The following is a 26167-nucleotide window of genomic DNA, read 5'->3' as shown; positions in this document are numbered from 1 at the left end:
TTGCGTGCATTAAAAAGGTCTTTAACAGACACTGATAAAAAGTTGACAGATGGAGCCTGGGGAGGACATTCTGCAGTCCTGGGTGCCACAGCCAAGCAGGCCACGTCCCTGACAGCCACCCACCCCACTTATGAAAGGGGACAATCCTGCAGCAGAGCCCTGCGTATTAGAGAAAACAAGGCAATAAATGTACTGCGCTTAGGAAACAATTCTGTAGTGGGAACCAAACATGTGAGTGCTTCACAGCTTCTGCAGAGTTCCTTCCTCCAGTACCCATCCCCAGCAGGAGAAGTTACACAATTTACTGCTCCAAAATCTGGCGGTCGTTGGTTTGTTTTTAAAGAGATACAGAGAAAATTCCTGGTAGAAAGCAAGGTTGCCAGCAGACCAGGAAAGGCCTTGACCTGACCTGCACCTGAGATTTTTATAACACCTTTCCAGCAGAAGAAACTTGTCAAGGACTGGGAAGGATCTTCCTGACTTGTTAACCACTGAAGACAAAGCACAGGAGCAAGCTCTTGGCAAAGATCTGGCAACCTCAGAGCAGAGATCTACCAAGCAGCCTTGATAGCCAAATGAAGCTTTTACCATTTGCAGCAGAACCTCTCTAAATACCAGAGGCCGGGGACAGCCATTACCATCAGGGAGCGGGTACAGTCCAGCGACTGAATGCACTGAGACTCTTGGTTCAAAACCTGCCTCCGCCACAAAGTCATCAGGGGGCCCTCAGCCACCTCTGAGCCTCAGTTCCCTCCTCTGCAATATGGGAACAACAGTCTCAACATATAGAGGGGCTGTTGCAAGGATTATTAATATATGCAAAGTGCTTCAAATGTCAGAAACACAATACAAATGTTAAGGACTATTACCATTAAACTTCTCAGCTTTCTGGATGGATTTGGCTGTCCACTGCTGGAAAAAGAATGCTGGAGTAGATGGACCTATGGTATGATTAGGGGGAGGAGCCGTGGCTCAGTGGTAGAGCCTCTGCTTGGCATGCAGAAGTTCCCAGGTTCAATCCCTGGCATCTCCAGTTAAAGGGACTAGGCAAGTAGGTGATGTGAAAGACCTCTGCCTGAGACCCTGGAGAGTCACTGCCGGTCTGAGTAGACAATACAGACTTTGATGGATCAGGGGTCTGATTCAGTAGAAGGCAGCTTCATGTGTCCATAAGTTCATCGCAGGTTAATTCTCGTCAGTGTGGCTAGCTTCTCTCTCAAGCAAAGTCCAGGCAGACAAGCCATTTGGAACCACCACTCTGCGTGAAAACTCATGACTTTCATTCCACCTCCGCCCACCCCATCTAGGATCACTGCTGGGCTACATTTCTGCTTTCCCATTTCCAAACCTATTAGCCCACCAGAGTAACAAAGAAAAACTAACAGTGACATGAATTATGTCATTGTTATATTCCGGCTATTTAGAAACCTAAGGCGGCAGTTTTAGCAAGATATTACCATTGAATGGCCCTTTCATTAAGGTACATGAGTTAATGCCATGTTCCTCTGATATAAGTGTCACTCACCATTAATAAAAAAAAGAAGAGGAAAGGAGGGGGGAGAGAAAACCAGCCAACAGGCTCTTTTCCATTTCCCGCTGTGCAAACCACCGGATGTACCCTGTCAGAATTCACTGCTGGAACACTTGGAAAATCCCACTTGCTAGTGGCATGCCTCCATTACATAAAATAATATTAAAAAAGAATCACATCAAGGTCCATCAAAGCGGCACCCTTCTTTTAACAGAAGCTGGACAGCTGTCTCACAAGCAAGGAAGGAACGATGGCCACTGCTAAGATTAGGTATTCAGTGGTAGATTAAGTCTGTACATGGAAGTTCTATCACGGCTAACGTGTCCTCAAAAGCCTCATCCCCAATAATTATAAGCATTATGCTATACAGGATCAGATCTGAAACATCTACCTTGTCCAGCTCTGCAATGACAGCCAACCAAATGCCTCTGGGAGCATATGGCATTTAGAGATACAATGCCTTCATCCATGTCACTACCATAGCCAACACACAGCAACAGGTCTATCACAAACATGTACAAATTACCCATAGAACATGACCAAATATCCATCCAAACAGTTTCCAGCAGTGGTCAGCCAGATGCCTCAAGGAAGTCTAAAAGTAGGGTGTGAAGTTAACAACCTGGTGTTTGTCCCCAGCAATCTGGCATTCAGAGGTAGCCTGCCTCTAAAAACACAGGTTCTAGTTAGCTATCATGGCTAATTGTCCTTGGCAGACCTACCTGAGAATTTGCCTTTTAAATGTCACCTAAACCTCCACTGATCACCAAATTGTGGGCATACAATTTCATAAGACAGTTCATTAACTGGAGATTCTCCAGTTTTGCCTGAAATATGAGGCCCACATCAGCTCTGTTTGCAAAGTCTAAATCCTCTTAAAAGTCAGTCAAAAATCTGGCAGGACATCTGGTTAGCATAAAAGACACAGCAGCAGAGACAATGTACAGGGCCTAGAGCAAATATGGGTCATGCTGTCCCTCTTATTTCTCTTTCCGCCTTGTGAAAAAAATTATAAAAGTTATTTTCCTCCTGCACATGTGCAGAATTCTACATGCTCTGTGGAAATTTAACACTGAAAGCAACATACATGACAGAGGCTGGATGAAACCAAAGGGTCCTGAGATGCCCAGGAGAAAGGTGGGCATATAAATTTTAAGTAAAGACATTCTATTCCCAAAGAATTGCTAGCCAGACACCCCTGAATAACTCACAAGGCAGGACATGATTGAGAAAGTGATCCCCAGCTGTCTCCCCCCAGAATATGGCAATCTGACCTACATTACCTCTGAATATAGAAACTCTATTTTCTTCTCTTACCATGGCTAACAGGGCTGGGACAAGATACTTTACAGCTCCAACTGGCTGGACTGCATAGACATTTGTGCCCCAGGATTCCTTACACTGCCAGAGGATGCTTTGGTGCAATTCTCCAGTGGCAGCGAATTCCCAAAGGAAGTCTAAATAGAAAGCCTCCACATGGTCGAAGCCTCCAGGTGACTGTAACAGCTGTTAGTCCTGACAGCTGCAACAGTCGGACAGGGATTTCCATTCTATCCCTGCCTTTCGCTGCCACTTTTATAATTGGAATTTTTGAGTGACTGCCTGGATACACATGGAGTTACCAACATGGAACTGGTATCCTAATAAGGGAGCTCAGAGTGGCACATGTGTTCTCCCCACCCCTATAATCACAGCAACCCTGTGAAGTAGTTTAGGATACATAAACTAACACTTAATTTTGTAAAATTTAATAAGTGCCTACTGCTGGCTAGTTGTCCAGATCCATTGTACTCTTTCGACAGAACAATGTAAGGTAAGAGAAGGCTTGCTTCTAACCAAACAATTGTCTTATGCTTTTCAGTACATCTTTCAAAAAAAGAAGCTAGGAATGTATTTATTTTTAAATGGAAGCTGAAATTAGGAAAGCTGAATGCCTTTGAAGGGGAGGGGCTGTGGCTCTGTGGTAGAGCAACTGCTTGGCATGCAGAAGGTCCCGGGTTCAATCCCCAGCATCTCTAGTTAAAGGAACCAGGCAAGTAGGTGATCTGAAAGACCCTGGAGAGCCGCTGCCTGTCAGAGAAGACAGTACTGACTTTGGTGGACCAAGGGTCTGATTCGGTGTAAGGCAGCTTCATGTGCGTTCAAGGGAGCCCCGCCCCCTGCAGCCCCCCTGGTGGCTATGCCCCAACTACTCATCCACTTGCTCACTCACCCACCACTCTACCTGCAGCCACAGAGAAAGAAAAACATCATCACTGAAATGCTGTGATAGCAACACTGATCTCCGCAGGTATGGGGAAAAAATCCACGCGACGCTTAGTGAACAAGTGGGCCAGTGGCAGCCTGGGAAAAGGGCAAACAACTGGACACTCTGGTCATCAGAAACAACAGCTGCTGCAGTCAATCTGATGCTCCTCTGCTTCCACCAGAAGAATTGACGTAGTGCAAAGAGAATGCATGCAAACGGGGAGCGGCAGAGCAAGCAAGGAACTGGACTGGAACTCTCTGGCTGGCTGTCGGTCCCATTAAAACCAATAACTACTACAGTCAATGCGAGACTTCTCGCCACATTGAGGCTCCTTTTTAGGATTCCTGTGTGAACCATGCCTGAGGGCTACCCTCCAATATCCTCTGCATCATGGCAACAGATTATGGGGTTGGGTACCCAAAGGTTGGGTGGAAAAAGACTCAACTATGTAAGAAATATATTTATTTTAAGCTGCTGAGATCTACATTAAAAACATTAAAAATAATATTAAAAGAAAGCACAATGGCAACTAATACAGGTTGATTTGGAATGCGGTATTAGTTTATCAACCTGTATTAGTTGCCATTGTGCTTTCTTTTAATATAATTTTTAATGTTTTTAATGTAGATCTCGGCGCCTTAAAATAAATATATTTCTTTACATAGTTGAGTCTTTTTCCACCCAACCTTTGGGTACCCAGCTTTGCTTTTAGATTGGGTCTTTCTTTCCCCTTTCGTTTTTTGTCAACAGATTATGGGGTTCATCTTTCAGATTAAATTTTTAACGTGTGCCTGTAAAGTTACAGCTGTTACTGCCGGTCAAGTTGGATCTCAGATTTAAGCCCATACGTAACAAACAACTCCAGTAACCAATGCAGTCTGCATCTTACCCGATATGGCATATAAATTAGAGTGCTGGTACTCAAAATCCGGCCGTGTGCCATGCCCTTTCCCTCGAAAGCTGGCTGGAAGGGTCAGGGATATATGCCTAATGAGGAAAGAAAGGAGATAACATTAGCAGAGAGGTTCTAAGAGAAAACTGCCAGCAATATAATCAGGAGGGGACAACCGGGGCCCTGGATGCAACCTAGATAGCCTAGATAAAACCTAGATAAAAAGAAGTATTTCTTCACACACAATGCACAGTTAAATTGTGGAACTCCCTGCCCCAGGATGTGGCGATGGCTGCTGACTTGGAAGGGTTTAAGAGGGGAATGGACATGTTCATGGAGGAGAGGGCTACTCATGGCTACTACTAAAAATGGATACTAGTCATGATACATACCTATTCTCTCCAGGATCAGAGGAGCATGCCTATTATATTAGGTGCTCTGGAACACAGGCAGGACAATGCTGCTGCAGCTGTCTTGTTTGTGGGCTTCCTAGAGGCACCTGGTTGACCACTGTGTGAACAGACTGCTGGACTTGATGGGCCTTGGTCTGATCCAGCAGGGCCTTTCTTATGTTCTTATAGCAGCATAAGATAAGCATTAAAAGATTGCTTGCTATACCAAACATATGAAACTGCTTTATGTGGAGTCAGACCTTTGGTCCATTCCACCCAACATGGTCTACTCTGTTTACTGGTGACTCTCCAAGGCCTTTCCCAGCCCTCCACCTTAAGATTTTTTTGACCATACCTTTGGCACATTACTTATCTAGGGCCCATCCTACCTAACATGCTGACTTTATTTTAATTTTGTTATGGAAAATGGTAGAAGAAAAACGGGACACCAGTTTGCATGGGAGGCTTAGTGAGGGCAGCTAGTCAGGCAGAATGAGAACCAGCGTGGCTTTGTATTGCTCCTGTGCCTGCAGCTTAACGCAGCAGAAAACATCTAGCTGCTAAGTCCTGCTGAACGAGGGGGGAAATCAGACATTGATGGTACTAGAGAACAGCATCTAAAATCAAGGACAGTCTCTATGAGTAGCAGAAACTTTGGATTTCAGCAGGAGCATCCTAACACATCCTCAGCCACCCTAACCTCACCCTAGTGGCAGTTCACAAGAGGTATGTGTGCGTGGAGTAGAACTGGGTGTCTGGCTTGGATGTAGAAATGACTACACTCTACCAATCCCTTATTCTTCACTTCTGGATAAATTCCTTCCTGGTAAGGGGAAGATTGGAAGCATAATCAAAGTTGGGTGTTTTCTGAGATGGGACTGTGAAAGAACAAAACCACCAGACTGGGTAAAATCTAGTATCCTGAGATTCCTGGTTGTTGTTTTTTGTTTAGTTTTTTAATCAAGTTCCTAGCTCCTTAGGCTGCAGAGGTAGACTGGCATGTCGGTAATACCTGATGCAATGACAGAAGCTGAGAAAAAGGAAAGGTAAGCCCAACAACAGGATGATGGGGGTGGGGTTTCAGTGCTCAGAGTATTTCTGAACCTTCCTTTGACTATGGGAGAAATAAGAAAAAAAAATGTACACATGTGCTTGACATCGTAATTTGCAGACCTGGTTTCCAACAGGGCTTCTCTCCAAGTAAGGATATACGGGTTTGCAGCTTCACAACTGTTCTTTATTTAAACACACCTAGACTGGATTATAACTAAAGAGTGAATAACAACTGCGATTCAGAACCACCACTGCTAAGGCCCTGTTTCCGGCAGTGACAGTCCTAACTTCCTGTGACAATTCAAATTAAAGCTTGATTTGAAGAGCCTCATCGTGGAGAGGGGCGATAAAAGGAAATATGAACTCTGAAATATATTGATCCAAGGCTACAGACTTTAAAGATCAAAACCAGTGTCTCACCAGCTGACTTATACTTAATCAGACCCTTGGTCCATCAAGATCAGTATGGTCTACTCAGACTGGCAGTGGCTCTCTACAGGGGTGGGGGGAGGAAGAGGAAGAAGAGGAAGAAGAAGCGGTTTTTATATGCCGACTCTCTCTACCACCTAAGGAAGAATCAAACCGGCTTACAATCACCTTCCCTCCCCCTCCCCACAACAGACACCCTGGGAGGTAGGTGGGGCTGAGAGAGTGTGACCGGCCCAAGGTCACCCAGCGGGCTTCATGTTGTGGAGTGGGGAAACCAACCTGGTTCACCAGATTAGTGTCCACCGCTCATGTGGAGGAGTGGGGAATCGAACCCGGTTCTCCAGATCGGAGTCCACTGCTCCAAATCACCGCTCTTAACCACTACACCACACTGGCTCTTTTGCCAGACCTCGCACAGCCTGACAACTGGAGCACCACTAAGAGTCACAGCTCTATGGAGCAACTGTCTGATGTGGTATAAGGCAGCCACCACAGTAGGTCCATAAGCTGCTCTGATAACTTTTTTGGAAAAGCTGAAAACTGATTCAACAAAAAGAAGCACATACCCATACCCCTGCCAGCAACCACAGGACCAAAAAGTGATCCCAGGCTCCGTACCACTCAGGCAGGGGAAACCAAATAAAATCACAGACCGCCGCCTCCCATTCCAATCGTGGGGAGGGGGGGTGTCCCACTAACACTTTCTCCGGCTCATTCGGGGTTCAGCTTCAACTTTCCCCCCCTCATCCATTCGACCGCAGCAGGTACGAGCTTCTACCTGCGAGCCGATGGCAGAAATGCATTTTCCTGATGGTTATAAAACGCCTTGTCATTTCGCACTGTAGACAGGAAATTACACATGTGGAATGTTTCCCCCACCCACCCACACGCAGACCCCATCGCTGGGAGGAAAAAAAAAAACCTCAGCCCAATTTATAAAATCCCTGAGTTCCTAAACACATATCGTTAAAAACGTGAGCAGCTTGGCAGCATATGGCAAATCAATTACTAGCTTCAATTCTGAAACATACACACATAGGGGGGGGAAAACCCGAACAAAGCCGGGGTGGGAAGAGGGAGAAGAGGATCAGCAATCGTGTTGCAGGAACAATCAAGGAACAATGGCTGAGTCGAGATTAACGGTGGCCACTGGAGTTTTGAATACAATTAATCATCATTCCAGGCAACGGGAAGCCATATTGACACGGGTGCTACATTTGAATATTTAATTAGGGTGAAGTTCTTTATCAAATTATCACAGGCGGGGGAGGGGGAGAAAAGAGGAGGAGGAGGTCTGGAACAATTCAAAACCAAATTTTCTCATTTCAAACTGCTGCCGAACAGCCCCATTTAAATGCTTACACCCCCCCCCCTTCACTAATTTTGATGCCGCAGGAGGTATTCAGCAAAGTTGAGCTGGGGGAGGGAATCATTTAAGTTAAGTTGATCAGAAATGCATTGTGGGTGGGCGGGTGGAGGTCTTTGCTGATCACAAATGAGGGAGTAGAATGCCTAAACAAAGGATATAGATATATACACACATACATACATATGAGAGAGAGTTCATAGTACAAGATAAATTGTAATTTTTAGCACTAAGATTGCTAACATTTACTAAGCCGGGAGCACACAAAACACAGGATGCCCTGCCCAGCAAATGTACAATCTGAGTGCACCTAGCTGAGCCCAGGAGGGTGTAGATCAGTGGTTCCCAAACATTTTGGGCTATCGCCCCCTTGGTTCCACAAACTCAACCCCAGCACCCCCTATCCTAACCTATAAAAAAAACATAGGGGGTTGCATGATTCACTAAAAAATCTATAAAAAGCATAGGGGGTTGCATGATTCAAAATAGGGGGTTGCATGATTCACTAAAGAAGATAATAACAATAAAATTTCAAAACAGTAACAATTAACTGCACATCTATTCAAAATCAAATTAAAACTTTTTAGTTGAAATTTATTCAACAAAACTGATGAACTTGATCCAGTGGTACCAGCTCTTTAAAGTCTGGAAAGAAATTCTGATAGTTTCCAACAAATTTGGCAGCATGGTGCCATAGCTTGATCTATTGTAAATTAGTGAACAACACGGTTGAAGGGGCCCACCTCTAGCGCCCCCTCTGCTGCCCCCTTGCCAATCCCACCACCCCCCAGGGTACTGCTCACTTTGGGGACCACTGGTGTAGATGTTGAAATATTTTTATTAAATCCATCATGATTTAAGTAAGATATACCCCCCGCAGAGGACCAGAGGGACCAAGGAGGGCCCAGCACTGCAGAGGTGCATGCTGCCAATGTTCTGGCACAGCCAGAGGCCCCTCCGCCAGAGCCAGCAAGGGAGACCTCACCACTGGCCCCTGAAACCACCACCAGGTCTTTGCTGGGCAGGATGCAAACCCAGGTCAACAGCCCCTCAGGAGATGCTCTCCCTCTGCAGCAACAGTACACGCAACCCCACCCCAGAGCTGGCCAGCGTGAGCAGCAATTCTTTGCAGGATCCTGGCCAAAGCACAGCGCAGCCAGCAGGGCAGCTGAGCCGGATTACTTCTCCGCCTATTAAGGCGGAGGCTTCGGGAAGCTGCCTCGCTGGATCAAGCAGTTTGCTTGGCACGAGACAGTGTTCTAGCTCCTGCTCTTTGCGTCCCGTCCCAGCTCCTGTTGACACTCTCAAGCCCCGTTACCTAGACCTGAGGGTACTACTCCTGAAGAGATCTGGCTGGGCCAGCCTGCAGAGCACAGGACAAGCGCATGACTGTGGGAATCAACCTTGCTTATCTCCCTCTTCCATAATATTAGAATGCGGGGTCATCTGCTGAAGCTGGAGGGTGAGAAATTCAAAACGGATAAAAGAAAGTATTTTTTTCACACAACGCATAGTTAAATTGTGGAACTCCCTGCCCCAAAAGGTGGTGAAGGCTGCCAACTTGGAAGTCTTTAAGAGGGGACTGGACACGTTCATGGAGGAAAGGGGTATTCATAGCTACTAGTTAAAATGGATACTTGTCATGCTGCATACCTATTCTCTCCAGGATCAGAGGAGCATGCCTATTATCTCAGGTGCTAAGGAACACAGGCAGGATGGATTCTGCTGCAGTCGTCATGTTTGGGGGCTTCCTAGAGGCACCTGGTTGGCCACTGTGTGAACAGACTGCTGGACTTGATGGGCCTTGGTCTGATCCAGCAGGGCTTTTCTTATGTTCTTACGATCCAACAATTTCTTGCTTTCTAATGGATCCTATGCTGGTAGCGGCTGCTACAGAACCTCGAAAACGTCCAGTGGCATATGGAGGCCAAAACCCTCTTCCTTGACTGAAATGCAAAAGCCTGTTTTCAACTTCTTGTAAGCAGTACACGAGAAGAGAGCAGGGTGGGGAAATCTGTTTTAATGAGGGATGAAGCAGTGGCAGCCTCTCCGGAGCCATAATTAGAACAAACTAATTGAAGGAGTGTTTTGACACACTTTCCAAACACACGGGCGACACATGACAGATTCGCCACTTTGCCTGCCATACAGCAAGGGCGCCGCATGTAAGGAAAGGAAGCAGCTAAGCGCACAACACACATTTGCATGCATAGTGTGCGAGTGATGTGCTGTTCACCACCATTCCAGCCCCTGCTCTGAAAAGCTGCCAGTGAAAGATACCAATGGTAATTGCTAGGACTTCAAGAGAATCTCTAATGTGAGACTAGCGGGAGGGGGGCACTCATTAATATGAGCTAATGCCTTTTTTTGTTTTGTTTTTTGGCTTCAGCAAACGAAGCCAACACAAGAATAATTTCCTGCTGGTGTTAAAAATGACAGAACAGAAATGGGGTCATTGGAGTACAGGAAGCATTACTCCAGGACGGCATATCCGTGCCAGGAAGCACCTACTTTCCCAATCCCTCTCCTCCCTCGCACCGAAGGACAAGCTCTGCCCACTCACAATGGAAGTCCTTTGCATGCAAAAGGTCCCAAGTTCAATCCCTGCCATCTCGAGTTAAAAGGCACAGGCAGTAGGTGAGGTAAAGAACCTCTGCCTGAGACCCTTGGGAGCTGCCACCAGTCTGAGTAGAAAATACAGAACTTGATGGACCAAGGGTCTGATTCAGTATAAGGCAGCTTCATGTGTGTTCCTAACACAACAAAAGAAGACCGGAGTAGGGGGACCACCAAACTACATGTAATCCACACCCTGCACAAGGTCATTGCCCTCACTTTTAAAGCCCTCCACAGTCTTGTCCTACCTTGTCCTTCCTTCCTCCTATTTCCCATGAGGCACTCTAACTCTAATTCCTCAGCCACCAAACACATTTTGGAAAAGAGAACTGCAATCATGTTCTAGACATATTCTCAGGATCGCATCCTATAGCATCCTTTTGCCAAATCTTCTAACGCCGAAAGATGTCCTCTGTCTCTCTCTCTTAGGAAGACCTGGCAGAAGGGAAACCATCAGTGGAAGGTTACTATAGGATCCAGTAGGATCCAGCCCAATGTCTGTATTTTGGGATGTACACACAAATCCTTTCTCATGTACATGTGTATGTGTTAAGTGTCATCAAGTCGCTTCCGACTCATGGCGACCCTATGAATCATTGTCCTCCAAAACGTCCCATCCTTAACAGCCTTGCTCAGATCTTGCAAACTGAGGGATGCGGCTTCCTTTATAGAGTCAATCCATCCCATGTATATACTTCAAGGCAATATGTGAAGCAGTGAAGAAATCTGATAGGAAGAAAATAGATTCCTTTGAAATGTGGTGTTGGAGGAGAGTGTTACAGATTCCGTGGACAGCCAAAAAAAACAAATCAGTGGGTTATAGATCAAATCAAGCCTGAACTGACCCTAGAAGCTAAAATGACTAAACTGAGGCTATCGTATTTTGGTCACGTCATGAGACGACAAGAGTCACTGGAAAAGACAGTCATGCTAGGAAAAGTTGAGGGCAGCAGGCAAAGAGGAAGACCCAACAAGAGATGGATTGACTCAATAAAGGAAGCCACAGCCTTCAATTAGCAAGATCTGAGCAAGGCTGTCAAAGATAGGACATTTTGGAGGACTTTCATTCATAGGGTAGCCATGAGTCAGAAGCGACTCGACAGCACTTAACACACACACAATACGTGAAGCAATCTTGCTCAGAGCTTAGGGTATGAATATATGAAGTTGTCTTATACAGTCAGGCCATTGGTCCATCTTTCCCAGTCTTCTCTGCTCTGACTTGCAGCATCTCCTCCAGGCAGAAAATGGTCTTTCCCGGAACCAGCTACCTGAGATTGGTTTTAACTGAAACTGCATGTGCGGCATCTCACCTGAAAAACATGTGCTCTGCCACGAAGCTAGGGACCCTGCAGCTCATACTGCTTCCCATGCAGAAAGCCCCAGGTTCAATCCCTGGCACCTCTTTTTAAAAGGACTCCAGGTTGCTGGTATTAGAAGAGATCCCTCTCTGCCCAAGAACTTGTAAAGTCGCTGCTAATCATATGGCACTAGAAGGACCAATTGTAACTGGGATAAGGCAGGTTTATATCATCAGCGATTGAGGCTGCTTTTGTCAATTCCTCTGCCTCCCCACATGCCCTACGCATTTGTTGAGACCACAACTGCTGTCAGACTCCAGAAGGCTTTGGAAAAGTGGGGAATAAGAAAGAATTGACAGACACTCTTCCCAGGCAGCCTTCAAGCTGATCACAAGCAACAGCTGAATCTAGTTGCCAAGCCTTTAAGGCGGCAGTAGAGCACCCGGAAACCACCAGAACTAGCAACTTGATTCTTACTTGCAAAGCCAACATCCTTGTATTAAATTAAAGCCATATTTCCTGCCAATGACTACTGCAAGGTATTCCTCCAGATGTCAGCAGACGCCAACCATTGTGCAGTTTGTTAATGTTTAAACTCTCACCGAAGCCTAGTAAAATATAAAACCAAGCTGCTCTCGAGTTCCGCTATTTCTCCCTCGGTTCCTACATGCAACTCTTGGAGCCAAGAGCCACCCCCCTTTCACCTAATTGCCTTCATCTGCAGCTGAAACACAGTGGGCTGGAATGGCTTTCGGTATTTTTTCCCCCTACACTCAGATGCAAACGATACAGCTAAGGCCAACTTTAGAGAACAAAGCCCTTTCTGCAAACAGCCTCTGGACAGCTAGACCAAAATGGAATCCCTAAGCGGGGCAAGCTGGGGAAAGTCCAAGCAGAACCCCTGCAGATGGCCTGGTACAACTTTCCATTCACCTTGCTAACATTGGGTTGGCCCCAAAGAGCTGCCTACAGACAAGAGCCACTAGTGCCTCTCCACAAACACTCACAAGAGAGCCAAAATGCCAATGAGGAAGGTTCTGAGTTGTCCTCCTGGGGACAGGGATTCCAGAGGTGTGGTGCCACAGCCAAGAAGACCCCGCCCCTGGATCACCAACTGCCTCACTTCAAGTGGTGAGGAACTCCAGAGAAATACCTCAGGTTCACACAGGAGCAGGCAGTGCTTCAGATAACCAGAGGCTGAGAGCATTTAGAGACTATTTATAGCAGTGACCGGTGTTGTTCTCCAGCAACCAGTAGCTTCTCCTTCCAATCTTGAATTCTCCAATTCAGTGAAGCAGAAGGTGCACTTCAGAAGAACCCAGGAGCCATCACCCTGATCTGCAGGGAGTACATCATTTGAAAATTACCCTCCCCCCATCTGAGTACGATACTGGTCCCTCAAGGTCAGTATCGTCAAGTGGCTTTCTGGGGTCTCAGGCATAGAGGCCTTTCACATTACCTCCTACCTGGCCCTTTTAGCAGGAGATACCAGGGACTGAACCATGCAAAGCAGATCCTCTAGCACTGAACCATGGGCCCTCCCATGACAAAAGCCCTGGAAACCTGTTTCCTCACTCCCTCTGAGGGGAGTAGGTAACATGTACTTCAGTGATCCTCCTGTTTTAAGCGATTTTTCTCTCAAGAGGATGCTATGCCCCAGAACCTCCCAGCTCCATCTCTGCAGAGGTTCTCCCGCTCAGCATAATCTGAGTAAGAGAACCTGGCAGCTTGCTCCCCCCTACTTCCTCTCCCGCCCCAGAGTAAACCATTAACCTTCACGTCAAGGGCCCTGTCCCGCAAATCACCGAGTCCTTCCTCAGGGTCATCCGGCACCCTGCTCGACACTGAAGGATCAGATGTTGGGGGGGGGGGGGGAGAGGAGAGAGACTCTGCATTGACATTCAGAAGCCGAGTTTGAAATCCCCAGGTCTCAGTAAGAAGGAGATTAAACGCAGATGACACATCTTCTGCAATCTGAGTGCGTTCAATTTCCCAAAGTATCTGTCACAGGCTGATAACATCCACGCCAAAAAAAAAAGAGAGAGAGAAAGAGAGAGAGTTAAGTATAATTATGTCTAGTGTGGGGGGGGGGAAGAGAAAGAAATACACACACTTCAGTAAATCCTGAAGTGACATTTTGCTTGAAGATGACAAATTGCTGGGAGACCTTTTGAGCGATTGTGGAGGAATCTCCCGTGGCATCTCAGGAAGGAATTCCGAGCGCATCGGCTCACCAAAGCAAACAACAGAGGATGGACCACGCTGTCTCTAGGGCCTGCTCTCCACACACAGCAGAGGTGGCAGTGGTTCCAGCCTCAGGTGGTGAAATTGACTGACGGTCAGACCACAGGTGGAACACACCGTTTTTACGTTATCCCCCATGCCAGCACCCCCCCCCCCAAATACCCCAACTTTTGGGGGTTTTGCCCCCCCCCAAAAAAATTAACACATAAGGGGAAATTACTCCAGTGCTTTGCCCTGTTGTGCTAGCTTTCTGCTTGCATGGAAGTTTCTTCGTGAGAGGAAGTATTTTAAAAATGTTATCTGACAACGGCAATCTGAAGTCCATCCCACCACCTCAGGACTTCGCTGCTTCATTCTACTGCATGTGCGGAACAAGCCTAACAGACATTTAAAACAGAGGCACTGTGAAACAAAAACTGCCGTGAATGCATGAGGAAAAGCTTTGCTGATGAAGTTGAAGAAGGGCCAGCTACAGGGGAACAATGGTCCAAAAATTATCACTCCCAAAAGGACAGATGGATGCAACCAGGAATGTGAAACTCGCCCGGATGCAATTATGGATACCTCGTGTTGACTTCTTTCAAATTCTCTCAGTTGTACTGCTTGAGGAGTTTTCGGGAGGTAAAAAAATCCAGTCACAGTCAAGGGTTTGGAGCAGAACCCTCTTCAGGAAATGTCACAAATATCCTCAAAACTCTTTCAGCAACCATCAAGATTCCTCAGACGTTTTGCTTTAAGAGGAATCTGAAACTTTAAACTCCAGTTGGGACCAAAAGGTGAACTCTAAATTCTGCTGCAAGAAAAGCCCCATTCTGCCCAAAAAGGACATTATGCTAAACACTGCGATGAATTGTTCAGAGAACAGCATCCTGGAAAGGGATCCCAAAGTGAGGGTTTCAAATGAGACATTTGAAAGACCACCTACCACCATATAAACTTGCCTCTACCATTAAAAATCAGCACCAGAGGCCCTGCTTTGTGTGCCTCCATCTGTTGAAGTAACATGGGTGATGACCAGAGACAAGGCCTTTTCGGTGGTGGCACCTGGGCTGTAGAATGTGCTCCCTTCAACAGTTCACCTGGCAAGTAATCTGCTAAAGCTTAAGCACTAGGTGATTTTTTTTTTCAGTCTACCCAAATGCTCTGTTGATTTCCCACCCCCTGCTGAGCTTTGGTCCCCATCTTTTAATCTTCTTTTTATTGCTGTTTTCACATGATTTTGTTGTTGTTGTTGCTGACATTCATATATGGGGGCACTGGCTGTAAATTTTCATTAGAGCGTAATGTATCAAAAATGCCGAGAGCTGACGCAAGTATTTTTATGGAGAGGTCTGGTCTTCACTGAAGAAAAGCTTTTAGTTTTAGGGTTTGGCGGGGAGGCAACGGAAGAGGCCCAGAGGCCCACAATTGAATAAACAATATAGTAATAGAATGAGATACACTTTTTGTTGGAAGTGAAGGACTTTACGCTGTCTCTTACCTCAGACTCCAGAGGGGGACTTCACTAGTGAGTCAGAGAGATAGAGGGGAGAAGACACAGAGACATCCTTTTCTCTACTGCTCTGAACTATCCCTTCAACATGCAGATTGCTGCTCTTGGGGAACTTCCTTCATTCCTGCTTCGTCTTCACTCTCCTCTCACACACAGGCCTGATCCTCCATCTTGCCACCATGCAGGAAGGACACGTCCTGAATCTCCCTCCATCCTAATTAGTTAGATTAGATAGGAAACTACACTTTTCTCTATCCTATCAAGAAATGGATTTCCTTTAATAAATGAAGTATATTAGTTGAATTAAAAAGGGCTCTGACCAGTTTTGTTCCTGGCACACACACAGATTTGGATGAGCTTCTCTGCGCACAATATCCTTTGTGCACTCTGCTAATTTAACAAGTATTTGGGCATAACAAAGCCCTCATAATACCAACAATTTTCTCCTAATACTGGAACTCAAGGAACATCTAATGAAGCTGATTTTCATAAAATTCATGACGAAAAGGAAATACTCCTTTGCATGCTAGATTCAAGTCCATTAGCACCTTAGAGACCAACAAGATTTTGGAGGTATTAGCTTTCAGGAGTCAAAGATCCTTTCATTAGTCTCTAAGGTGCTACTGGACTTGAATCCAGCTGCTCTACCAGAGTCCAACATAGCAACCCTCTGAAACTAACTTCTTTGCATACACATGAACACATGAAGCTGCCTTCTACTGAATCAGACCCTTGGTCCATCAAAGTCAGTATTATCTACACACACTGGCAGCGGCTCTCCAGGGTCTCAGGCACAGGTCTTTCCCACCACCTACTTGCCTAGTCCCTTTAACTTGAGATGTCAGGGAATGAACCTGGGACCTTCTGCATGCCAAGTATGTTATTAACTTCTGGAATTCATGGTCACAAGACAAGAAATGGTCAGTAGCTCAGAAGGCTTTTTAAAGATTACATTTGCCATTACTACCCATGCATTTTCAGTCCTAAAAGACGACAAGCTTCCCTCCAAAGAACTGAATTCTGCACAGGTTTGTGAGGCACAAGCCTGGGGGGTGGGTGGAGAGAAGCACAGTTCTGGTAAAAGAGGCATCAGGAGTTGCTCTTAACTACTTCCCCTAAGCTTGTGGCATGGGGCAAGATATTAACACGAATGATTGAGTGTTCCAGCCGTCTGAGACAGAACAAGCAACTCTATCTGCTCACACGTCCCTTCACAGCATAGGCAGGAAAAGAGAGACCGACAGAAAAGCTGAGAGGGGTGGGAAAGAAATTGCTTGATTGGGGACTCTGCCTCCCCCCCCCCCCCATACCACCCTCCTTTAAGAACAGCAGTAAAGGAAAAGGTAAAGGTCCCCTGTGCAAGCACCAGGTCATTCCTGACACATGGGGCGACGTCACATCCCAACGTTTACTAGGCAGACTTTGTTTATGGGGAGTTTGCCAGTGCCTTCCCCAGTCATCTTCCCTTTACCCCCAACAAGCTGGGTACTCATTTTACCAACCTCGGAAGGATGGAAGGCTGAGTCAACCTTGAGCTGGCTATCTGAAACCGACTTCTGTCGGGATCGAACTCAGGTCATGAGCAGAGCTTGGACTGCAGTACTGCAGCTTACCACTCTGCCCCACTTGGCTCCTTCTAAAGGAAAAGGCAGTCTTAATACAAAGTTACTTGTCATTATGATATCAGCTGCCGAACGACTGATCCTCGCCTTCTACACTCCCTGCTATGCGCATGCTAAAAAATTTCCGAGTGCGGAAGGGCAAGCTGGCCTACATGGCAGATTTCAAGAAGTTCCCATTCCTTGCAGTTGAATATATAAAGAAACCATCTCCCTAGTGAATACAGAAAAGTCAAACAGACACATCTCGAGAGAACCCAAGCTGCAAAGGCCAAAGGAGAATTGGAGCGGAAAGCCTTACCTGGGAAGGTTAGCGGCTGGCGTCGTAGCCGGAGCTTGTGGAGAAGGCGTTGTGGGCTGAGATGATTCATGATTTCGTGGGACCTTGCCCATTCTGTACCAGATGATCATGTTGTTTAGTTCCCTTTGCAACACACAGAGAAACCATTAGCCCTGTAGTTCAGGTACAGTTTTCACAATCAACATCTCACTCCTGTTTTTATGGAACTCGTAGCCACAAGATGTTACAGCCAGGGGCTGAGATGGCTTTAAAAAAACTGATTACACACTTTGCTGGAAAGCCAGTTTGATCAGTGGCCATGACAATGAAGAACCAAACTGATCTAGCAACAACAAAAAGTGGGGGGGAACCTTAATCCTATGAAACTAGAACAAGATACCCAAAAAGTAACAACACAAAATTACAACAGTGTGGCAATATACCAAAAGAATATCACAGCTCAGACCCTACGTGTTTCGGCTGTGAAGCCTTCTTCAGTGGTCCGAATAATACAATTCTATGCCATTTTGAAAGTACATTAATGTATGAGAAAATTGCAATGCTTAGACTGAGTAAGCTGACATTTGTAAATTGTAAAATCTACCACTTGTTTAGGTATATTTCATCCAGAGTTGCCTTTGTAATCTTAGGCTCCTATAGAAGTCTTCTTTTCACAGTATTCAGTCATCAGGATATGTTTGAAACATTTTTAGACTGTGATATTGTTTGGGTATATTGTCACACTGTTGTAATTTTGTGTTTTTATGTTTATTTGGAATGTTCAGCACAGATACATAGAGGCTAGAACAGGGCTACATACAAGTTGTTTATGTTTATATTAATTTTGTGTTTGCATTAAATTTATTATATATCATTCACAAAAATCACTTGTATCAATATTAGCCCATGATTTAATGTTGATTCCTTACCTTTTGGGTACCTTATTCTTGAACCAAACTGATCAACAGATATGTGGGGGGTTTCCAGGAGACTCTATCTGGCTGCTGTTGGAACCAGCAGACAAGCCTCCAGTCTGACAGTGGACAGGCCTGTTGCCCGTGAGATTCCTGTGGTTTGAAAGAGGGGGGAGCAAATGTTCTCTAGTTTGTTAGCTTTTACACTGGTTTATACTTTTGTCAACGGTTTTGGCTGGCCGCTTTTTGCTGCAGGTTTTGCACGTTCATTTGCATCATTTATACATGTTGTATGGGCTTTGTACACAATTTGTACTATTTATATATAACCTGTACTTCAACTACAAGTATAATGCACAATGCTAATGCGCACAAACTGCACTGAAAAAAATGCAAGGAGAGAGAAGATGGCCTCAAAACAAAAGACTTACTGGTTCACATCAGAGAGAGAGCAAAATTAAAATAGGGAATTGCTAGTTATGATGGCAACGATAGGAAGCTTGAACCCAATTCTAGTTTGTAAACAGCAGGTGAGCGCAGACTGCTTCTCTATGACAGAATCATAGAGTTGGAAGGAGCCATACAGGCCAGCCAGTCCCATCACCTGCTCAATGCAGGATCAGCCTAAAAGCATCCCTGACAAGTGTTTGTCCAGCCACTGCTTGAAGACTGCCAATGAGGGGGAGCTCACCCCCTCCCTAGGCAGCTGATTCCGCTGCTGAACAATTCTTACTGTATCTAAGTAACGCTTAAGCTGACCTGGAAAACCAGCATAGTTCAAGAGAAAGAAGAGACAGGTCCTTACCCTATGAACGTGTACTGGGGAGGAGCTTGCTTGCCCCGGCCCAGGATTCGGATATCACAAATGGCAGCCTCTGTGGAATCCCGAGGAATGAACTTAATGCAAAGCCTTTTCTTTCGGAACGCCGTTTCCTCTGCAGGGAACACAGCGAAAGAGTTAAGGATCACCTGTGTGGTGCCACCATTTATCCCCCCCCCCAAAAAAATCACCTTCTGGCCCTCTTCCTACAACTGGAATAGAACCTAAATCATGCTTTTGTGTACATCTATCTGTCAGTCCTTGCCTCTCCCTTTCGTTTGATGAACTTGCTTAAATTGTAAGGCAGGAACTATGGTTACCAAACGCCTTCCCCAACACAACAAAATCTCCAGCTTGACAAGAGTTTTTTTGGACTTTTACCACTAAAGTAAGGCCACTCCTCTCCCACTTCAACTTTTTTGGGAGCTGCATATTTTAGGCGAACAATGCAACTTCCGGGCTGAGCTGCAACTCCTAGAAGAAAAAGGCAAAAAACTCTGGGCTTTTCCCCTGGGTCCACCCCAGCCCACCTCTGGCCTCTATCCTGTCTCAGTCTTGGCTCTGCTGCCCAGAAGCCTCCATGCCCCACTCTTGGCTCTGCCTCCCATGATCTACCCCACAGATTCTCTCCTAAGCCCTGCCCAAGCACCAGAATTTTTTATTTCAACCGTTAGTAGGACTCTTGTCTTTATATGTGACTTATAAGTTATGTTTTGTTTCTGTAAATTACCCCACATACCGATAGCATTACAGAAATCATTATTGCCGATAATGAATACCAGAGGCAACAGTAACTTTATTCTCAACCACCAAAATGCTACAAATCTAGCTGTGGCCAAAGCTTGGAAGTGCAACTCACGTGTGTCCATGGTCTCTTGGATGGGGATAAAGCCCACCGGCAGCGTGTCTTTGATGTCAATGAGCTTCATGTCAACCAAGACGTTGCCCAGGTGGCTCTTCAGAGAGAGAAAAGAACATAAGAAAAACATATTTTTGCTGTATTTGCTGGTCGTGGACAGTAATAAATACCTTTGAACTTTGAACATAAGAAAAGCCCTGCTGGATTAGACCAAGGCCCATCAAGTTCAGCAGTCTGTTCACACAATGGCCAACCAGGTGCCTCTGGGAAGCCCACAAACAAGACGACTGCAGCAGCATCCTGCCTGTGTTCCACAGCCAAGTCACCCTCAAAGTAGTGGTAAACTCAGCAAAATCAGAGCGATAAGTCCAGACTATAAGTGAATGTGAGGGGTCAGCCAACACCAAGGTTGGGTTTTTATCAATGCACACAGCTGAGCATAAGTGGAGGACTCAGAGCCAACCTGCATGAGCTCCATCAACAGATCTCCACCACCAACTTCAGTTGAGACCCTGGTGCTGAGTGGAGGGTGGGTGTTAACTGTTGGAACATGCAATGGTAAACACACAGGCTTTCTCGGGAGGTGGTAAGCTCTCTTTCCCTGGAGGTTTTTAAGCAGAGGCTGGATGGCCATCTATCAGCAATGCTGATTCTACGACCTTAGGCAGATCATGAGAGGGAGGGCATCTTGGCCACCTTCTGGGCATGGAGTAGGGGTCACAGGGGGTGTGGGGGGGAGCTAGTTGTAAATTCCCTGCATTGTGCAGGGGGTTGGACTAGATGGCCCTGGTGGTCCCTTCCAACTCTATTATTCTATTCTATTCTATTCTATTCTATTCTATTCTATTCTATTCTATTCTATTCTATTCTATTCTATTCAAATACTCAGCTCTTCCAGGGAGCAGCAGACATGTATAGCCAGTTAGCAGGAATCTCCCTCTTTTCTGCCTGCTAGGTTGCTTCCTTGTTTGTCCCAGAGTGCAATTCTTGGGCTTCATTACTGATTCTTCTCTTTTTTACTTTCCGCCATCTACATATAGGTTTGCCAACACTAGCTTGGGAAATCCCTGGAGATTTGGGGTGGCATCTGGCGAGAGAGGAGTTTAAGGAGGGGTGAGAGCTCAGCAGGGACGTGATGCCATAGAGTCCACCTTCTGAAGCTGACACTTCCTCCAAGGGAACTGATCTCTGCAGTCTGGAAATCAGTTGTAATTGCAGGATCACTCCAGGCCCCACCTTGAGACTGGCAACCCTATGTAGCTACAGTGCCTCACCGTCTCTCTATCTGACAGCACAACGCCCTGAGAATAAGTAAAAGGTTCCTGTGTTCCCTTCAACTGCAAAAGAATTCCAGTGCATTTCTTTATGAACAAAGATCAATCTCAATTCTGCAAACATAAACCCTCCCCTGACCCTTCTCCCAATATAAATTGGCCCCTGGCGAGTGGCACTTGCCCCAGCAATGAAAGCTTGTGCGTTCTCCGTACCAGGACAAACATCACCACCCAAGAGCCAAATTTAAATGTGGAAAAGGAGACAAGGGGAGTTTGTTTGTCTTAGAATACTTAAACCCTACCTTCCTATTTAAAATAAATATTTAGGACAGCTTACAAAAGCAAAATTTAAAAACAGGTTAAATAGAAGTTAATCCCCCCTCGGGTAGCACCACAGTTGTGACCCATTAAACCCCACACGCACACACACACAAACTATTATTTAGAGAAGTTTAAAGTGACAGGAGATCCAATTATGGATTTCCAATATCTTGTCTAATTTGACCCTTAGCAGAATGACCATGGGGACCTCTCTGTGTGCAGGAGAGGATTATTGTGCTACTCGCCTCCCATAACACGGCTGAATAAGAATCTCCTGTGCGTGCGCAGACTGCAGTCTCCCATGACTGACTGCTCCTCCATTGCCAAAACAAAACAAAAATATTCCAGGACTCAGACAACTGGCAAGTCAAGCGAAAGGTTTTTTGCCTAGCCTCCTTCCTGTGGTATGCAAGTGACCAGATGAATATTTATAAGCCCACATTACCCTCTTGATTCCTCTAAGAGAAAGCTGTACATTTCCCACTGGCATTGTTCCCAGGCACTGTTGGTCTTCAAGAACCGAGAGAAAAATTGACATTTGATTTTTAAAAAGGACACACACCCTTGTTTAATCAGATCAACTACAAGCTTTTTTTTTCCTAGCCAAAAGGGGGACATATTATGCATCTCAGATGCCTCTGACTGCTGAAATGAAAAACTACATCAGTTCAAAAACTAGTGATTTTATCTCCCAAACTGTTACAACTGAGGTGTGCAGTTATCATGAGACCTAATTTTTTTGCACGTGCCGCTTCCCAGATGGGCAAATCCAAAAAATTGTCCCGTGGGAAAACTTCCAAAATGCTTGCTGAAATCCACTCTTTGCTACAGCTCTGTTTTTTCACTCTCCAGCCCCTTGATTAATAAGAGAAGACATTAGTTTGGATTCCTTTTTTAAAAATATTTTTATTATATTTTTCAAAATACAAAGAAAAAAGGGGAAATTAGGGAAAGGAAAATAGAATTACATTCACTGTTTTTCACCGGCACATGGACTGTTTCATCATCTACATAGAATGTCTCTCTAATCTATTAATGGCCTTATTTCCTAAATCTAATACAATTTTCTTATACTACATCAATTCTTGTTCTTAATAACTCTGTCTAATAAACATATTTCTGAACATCAGAACATCAGTATCTTTCATAAAAAGGCCGCCATCTTTGCGTGTGTTCTTCGGTCATCTCATAATGCAATATGGCTGAAAGTCTTGCCATCATTGCATATTCATGCATTTTTGTAATCCACATCTTTAAGTCAAGTGTCTCCATGTCCTTCCATTTTTGTGCTATTACCAGTCTCGCAGCCATCATTGCATATTGATAAAGTTCTTTATACTTTACAGGTATTTGAGTTGGAGTTATTCCCAATAAAAAATATTTAGCTTCCAACTGAAAATTTGTTTTCAACATCTCTTGTATTTCTTTATGTATGACTTTCCAAAAAGTTTGAATTTTTTTACATGTCCACCATTGATGGAAATACGTTCCTTCTGTTTCTGAACACTTCCAACAGTTAACCTGGTTTGCTTTGTACATCTTCTGCGGGTCTTTCGGAGCATAATGCCATCTAAAAAACATTTTATACCAGTTCTCTCTTACTGCTTGTGATCTTGAGAATTTAATTTCTGTTTTCCACAGTTTTTCCCAAATTTGCATTGGAATCATCCCCCCAAAGTTTTGCATCCACTTCACCATACATGTCTTTACTTGTTCTGATGCGGTGTCTTTAGCCAACAATATTTTATATATATTTCACAAAAAGTGGTCCTGATTTTTCATAATCAAAGTTTCAAATTCTGTCAATTTTCTTTCTTTGGATCCTTGTAAATAGTCCTTTCTTAATGCATGAATTATTTGGTGATATGTAAACCAAGAGATTTTTTTATTTTCTTCCTGAAGTTCTTGCAATGATTTTATTTGTCCATCTTTCTTAACTAGGTCGTTATAAGTGAGTAACCCATGTTTGATCCTGCTTGCAAAGTCTGTGTATGCTTCAATAGGAGACATCATTTCTGGTGGTGAGGGACTGAGAAATCTTTTAAGTAAATTTCATACCTTCATCATCTGTATTGGTAAATTCTCTGTGTTTACATTCTTGAGTTTAGTTACAACTTTTTTGGTCCAAAGTAGTTGATGAAATCCATGTCCAAGATCAGCTTTTTCTAATCTTATTATTCTGTCTTCAGGGCGGATAATCTAGTCTGACAGTGCAGCCAGTGGCTGCTTGATGATATAATTTGAGATTTGGTAGATTCAATCCTCCTCTACTTTTCTCGTCTTGTAGCGCTGAAAATCTTACTCTGGGTTTCTTACCATTCCAAATAAATTTATTCATTGGTTCTTGTAGGTTATCCGGGCTGTGTAACCGTGGTCTTGGAATTTTCTTGGAATTTACACAGCCCGGATAACCTACAAGAACCAATGAACTCTGACCGTGAAAGCCTTCGACAATAAATTTATTCATTCTTGTCTGCCATTTAGTCATTGCCATTGGGTTTATGTCAATTGGAAGTCTTGGCATAACATTCATTTTCAATGCTGCTATTCGACCCAACCATGACATTTGAAGTCTGTTCCATCTTTGTAGATCTTCTTCAGTCTTTTCCCATACTTCTTTGTAGTTTAAATCAAAAAGTGTGTCGGATCTCGTTGGTATCTTAACACCCAAATACTTCACGCTCTTCTTTGGTGTGAACCATTGAAATCTATTTTGAATGTCTTGTCTTTCTTTTTCTGAGACGTTATAAAGAATCATATTAATTTTAGTTTTGTTAAGCTTATATCCGGAGTAATAACTGAATAGATCAATTTGTTTCTGAATTTCATTCAATGAAAGTTCTGGTTTTTGACATATTAACACTACATCATCTGCGTAGCTTCTTATTTTATATTCTTGGTCTTCATATTTTATTCCTTCTATTTTAGGATAGTTCCTTATCCTATTTGCAAGTATCTCCACTGACAAGTTGAACAACAGTGGTGACAAAGGACAGCCCTGTCTTGTTCCTTTTTGTATCATCAATTTATCCGTTAGCATCCCATTGATCAGAAGTCTTGCGCTTTGATTGGTGTAAATGAATTCACAGCTTTCAAAAATTGTGTACCAGTCTAGTTGTTGCAACGTTTCCTGCAGAAATCTCCAAGAGACATTATCAAAAGTCTTCTTCGCATCCAGATATATCATTGCTGCTTTTTCTCTTTTGTGCTTAATATAATTAATTGCAGCCAGGACAACTCTGACATTGTCTTTTAATTGCCTTTTCGGGATAAATCCTGTTTGATCCGGGTGGATTATTTTCGTAATACACTTCTTCACCCTTTGAGCTAATATTGAGGCAAAAATTTTGTAATCCACATTTAAAAGTGAAATTGGTCTGTATAATTTAGGGGAACATCTCTCTTTTTCATCCTTTGGAATTAGAGAGATATGTGCATCTTTCCATGTTTCCAGAATTTTGCCTTCCTGAAGCAAATCATTAAATACCTTTTGCAATTGAGGAGTTACTATGTTCTCCATCTTCTTATAATAGCTCACTGAAATTCCATCTGGTCCTGGCGCCTTATCTACTTTTAAATTTTTCAGGATGTCATTTATTTCTTGTGTGGTAACTTTCTGATTTAAGATTTTTCGATCTTCTTCCTCAAATTTTTTAAGATTTGCAGACTGAACATAGGATTCAAGATCTGATTGTTCAGTATCATTGTTCTGATATAACTGTACATAGTATTCTTTAAAAATTTCTTTAATGTCTTCTTCCTTGGTTGTCAGTTGTTCATTCTTATATACAGCAGTAATTCTTCTTTTGCAGATTCATTTTTCAAAGTATTAGCTAATAGTCTCCCCGGTTTGTTTGCTTGTTCAAAGTATTTGTGTTTTACAAATCTCAGTTTCTTGTGCATCTCTTTTACTTCCAAACTTTCTATCTGTTGTTTGAGACTTAAGATCTTCAGCATATCCTGTTTCTTTCCCGACTTATGGTGTTGTTCTTCTAAAAGTCTTAGTTGGGAATATAGGTTTTGTAGTCTTTCTTCTCTTTCTTCTTTCACTTTGGAGGCAATTGCTATCAGTCTTCCTCTCATGTAAGCTTTACTTGCATCCCAAACCGTTCTTGATTCCATCTCTGGGGTACAATTAATTTAAAAAAAGAGTTTCGCCTCCTCTTGAAACTGTTTCATAATGTCCTGTCTAAGAAACAGATTGTCATTCATTCTCCACCTTCTTGGTCCTCTTCTGTCTCCATGAAATTTCATTTGTAGAGGATTATGATCTGCGTATGTCGCTGGTAAAATTTGCACTTCCTCCAAATTTGATAATAAAGAATTTGAAATCCATCCAAGATCTATTCTGGAATAAGAACTGTGTCTGTTGGAATAATAAGTGTAATCTTTTTTATTGGGGTACTTAAAGCGCCATGCGTCTATCAACTTCCAGTCTTGAAGATACTGAAATACTACCTTCGGTAGTCTGTTCCCTTTTAGTCTTGTTGATTTGTCCATCTTAGGGTCCATTACA

General features: G+C 44.1%; 1 protein-coding gene across 1 annotated transcript in view; it reads right to left on the bottom strand.

Moving 5' to 3' along the window:
* MVB12B (multivesicular body subunit 12B) overlaps window positions 1–26167 on the bottom strand; it is a 122848-nt gene that overhangs the window by 57560 nt on the left and 39121 nt on the right. Inside the window, exons 4-7 of the mRNA XM_056860607.1 lie at window positions 20057–20153; window positions 19183–19312; window positions 17485–17607; window positions 4669–4766 (exon numbers count right to left, since the gene is read on the bottom strand). Coding sequence (XP_056716585.1) covers window positions 4669–4766; window positions 17485–17607; window positions 19183–19312; window positions 20057–20153 — 448 coding nt within the window. The remainder of the gene's footprint in view (window positions 1–4668; window positions 4767–17484; window positions 17608–19182; window positions 19313–20056; window positions 20154–26167) is intronic.

Source organism: Euleptes europaea, chromosome 14, assembly GCF_029931775.1.
Source record: "Euleptes europaea isolate rEulEur1 chromosome 14, rEulEur1.hap1, whole genome shotgun sequence".
In the NCBI taxonomy this organism is placed as follows: Eukaryota; Metazoa; Chordata; class Lepidosauria; order Squamata; family Sphaerodactylidae; genus Euleptes; species Euleptes europaea.
The sequence above is the reverse complement of the archived record's forward strand: the minus strand, read 5'-3'. Positions and strand labels throughout refer to the sequence as shown.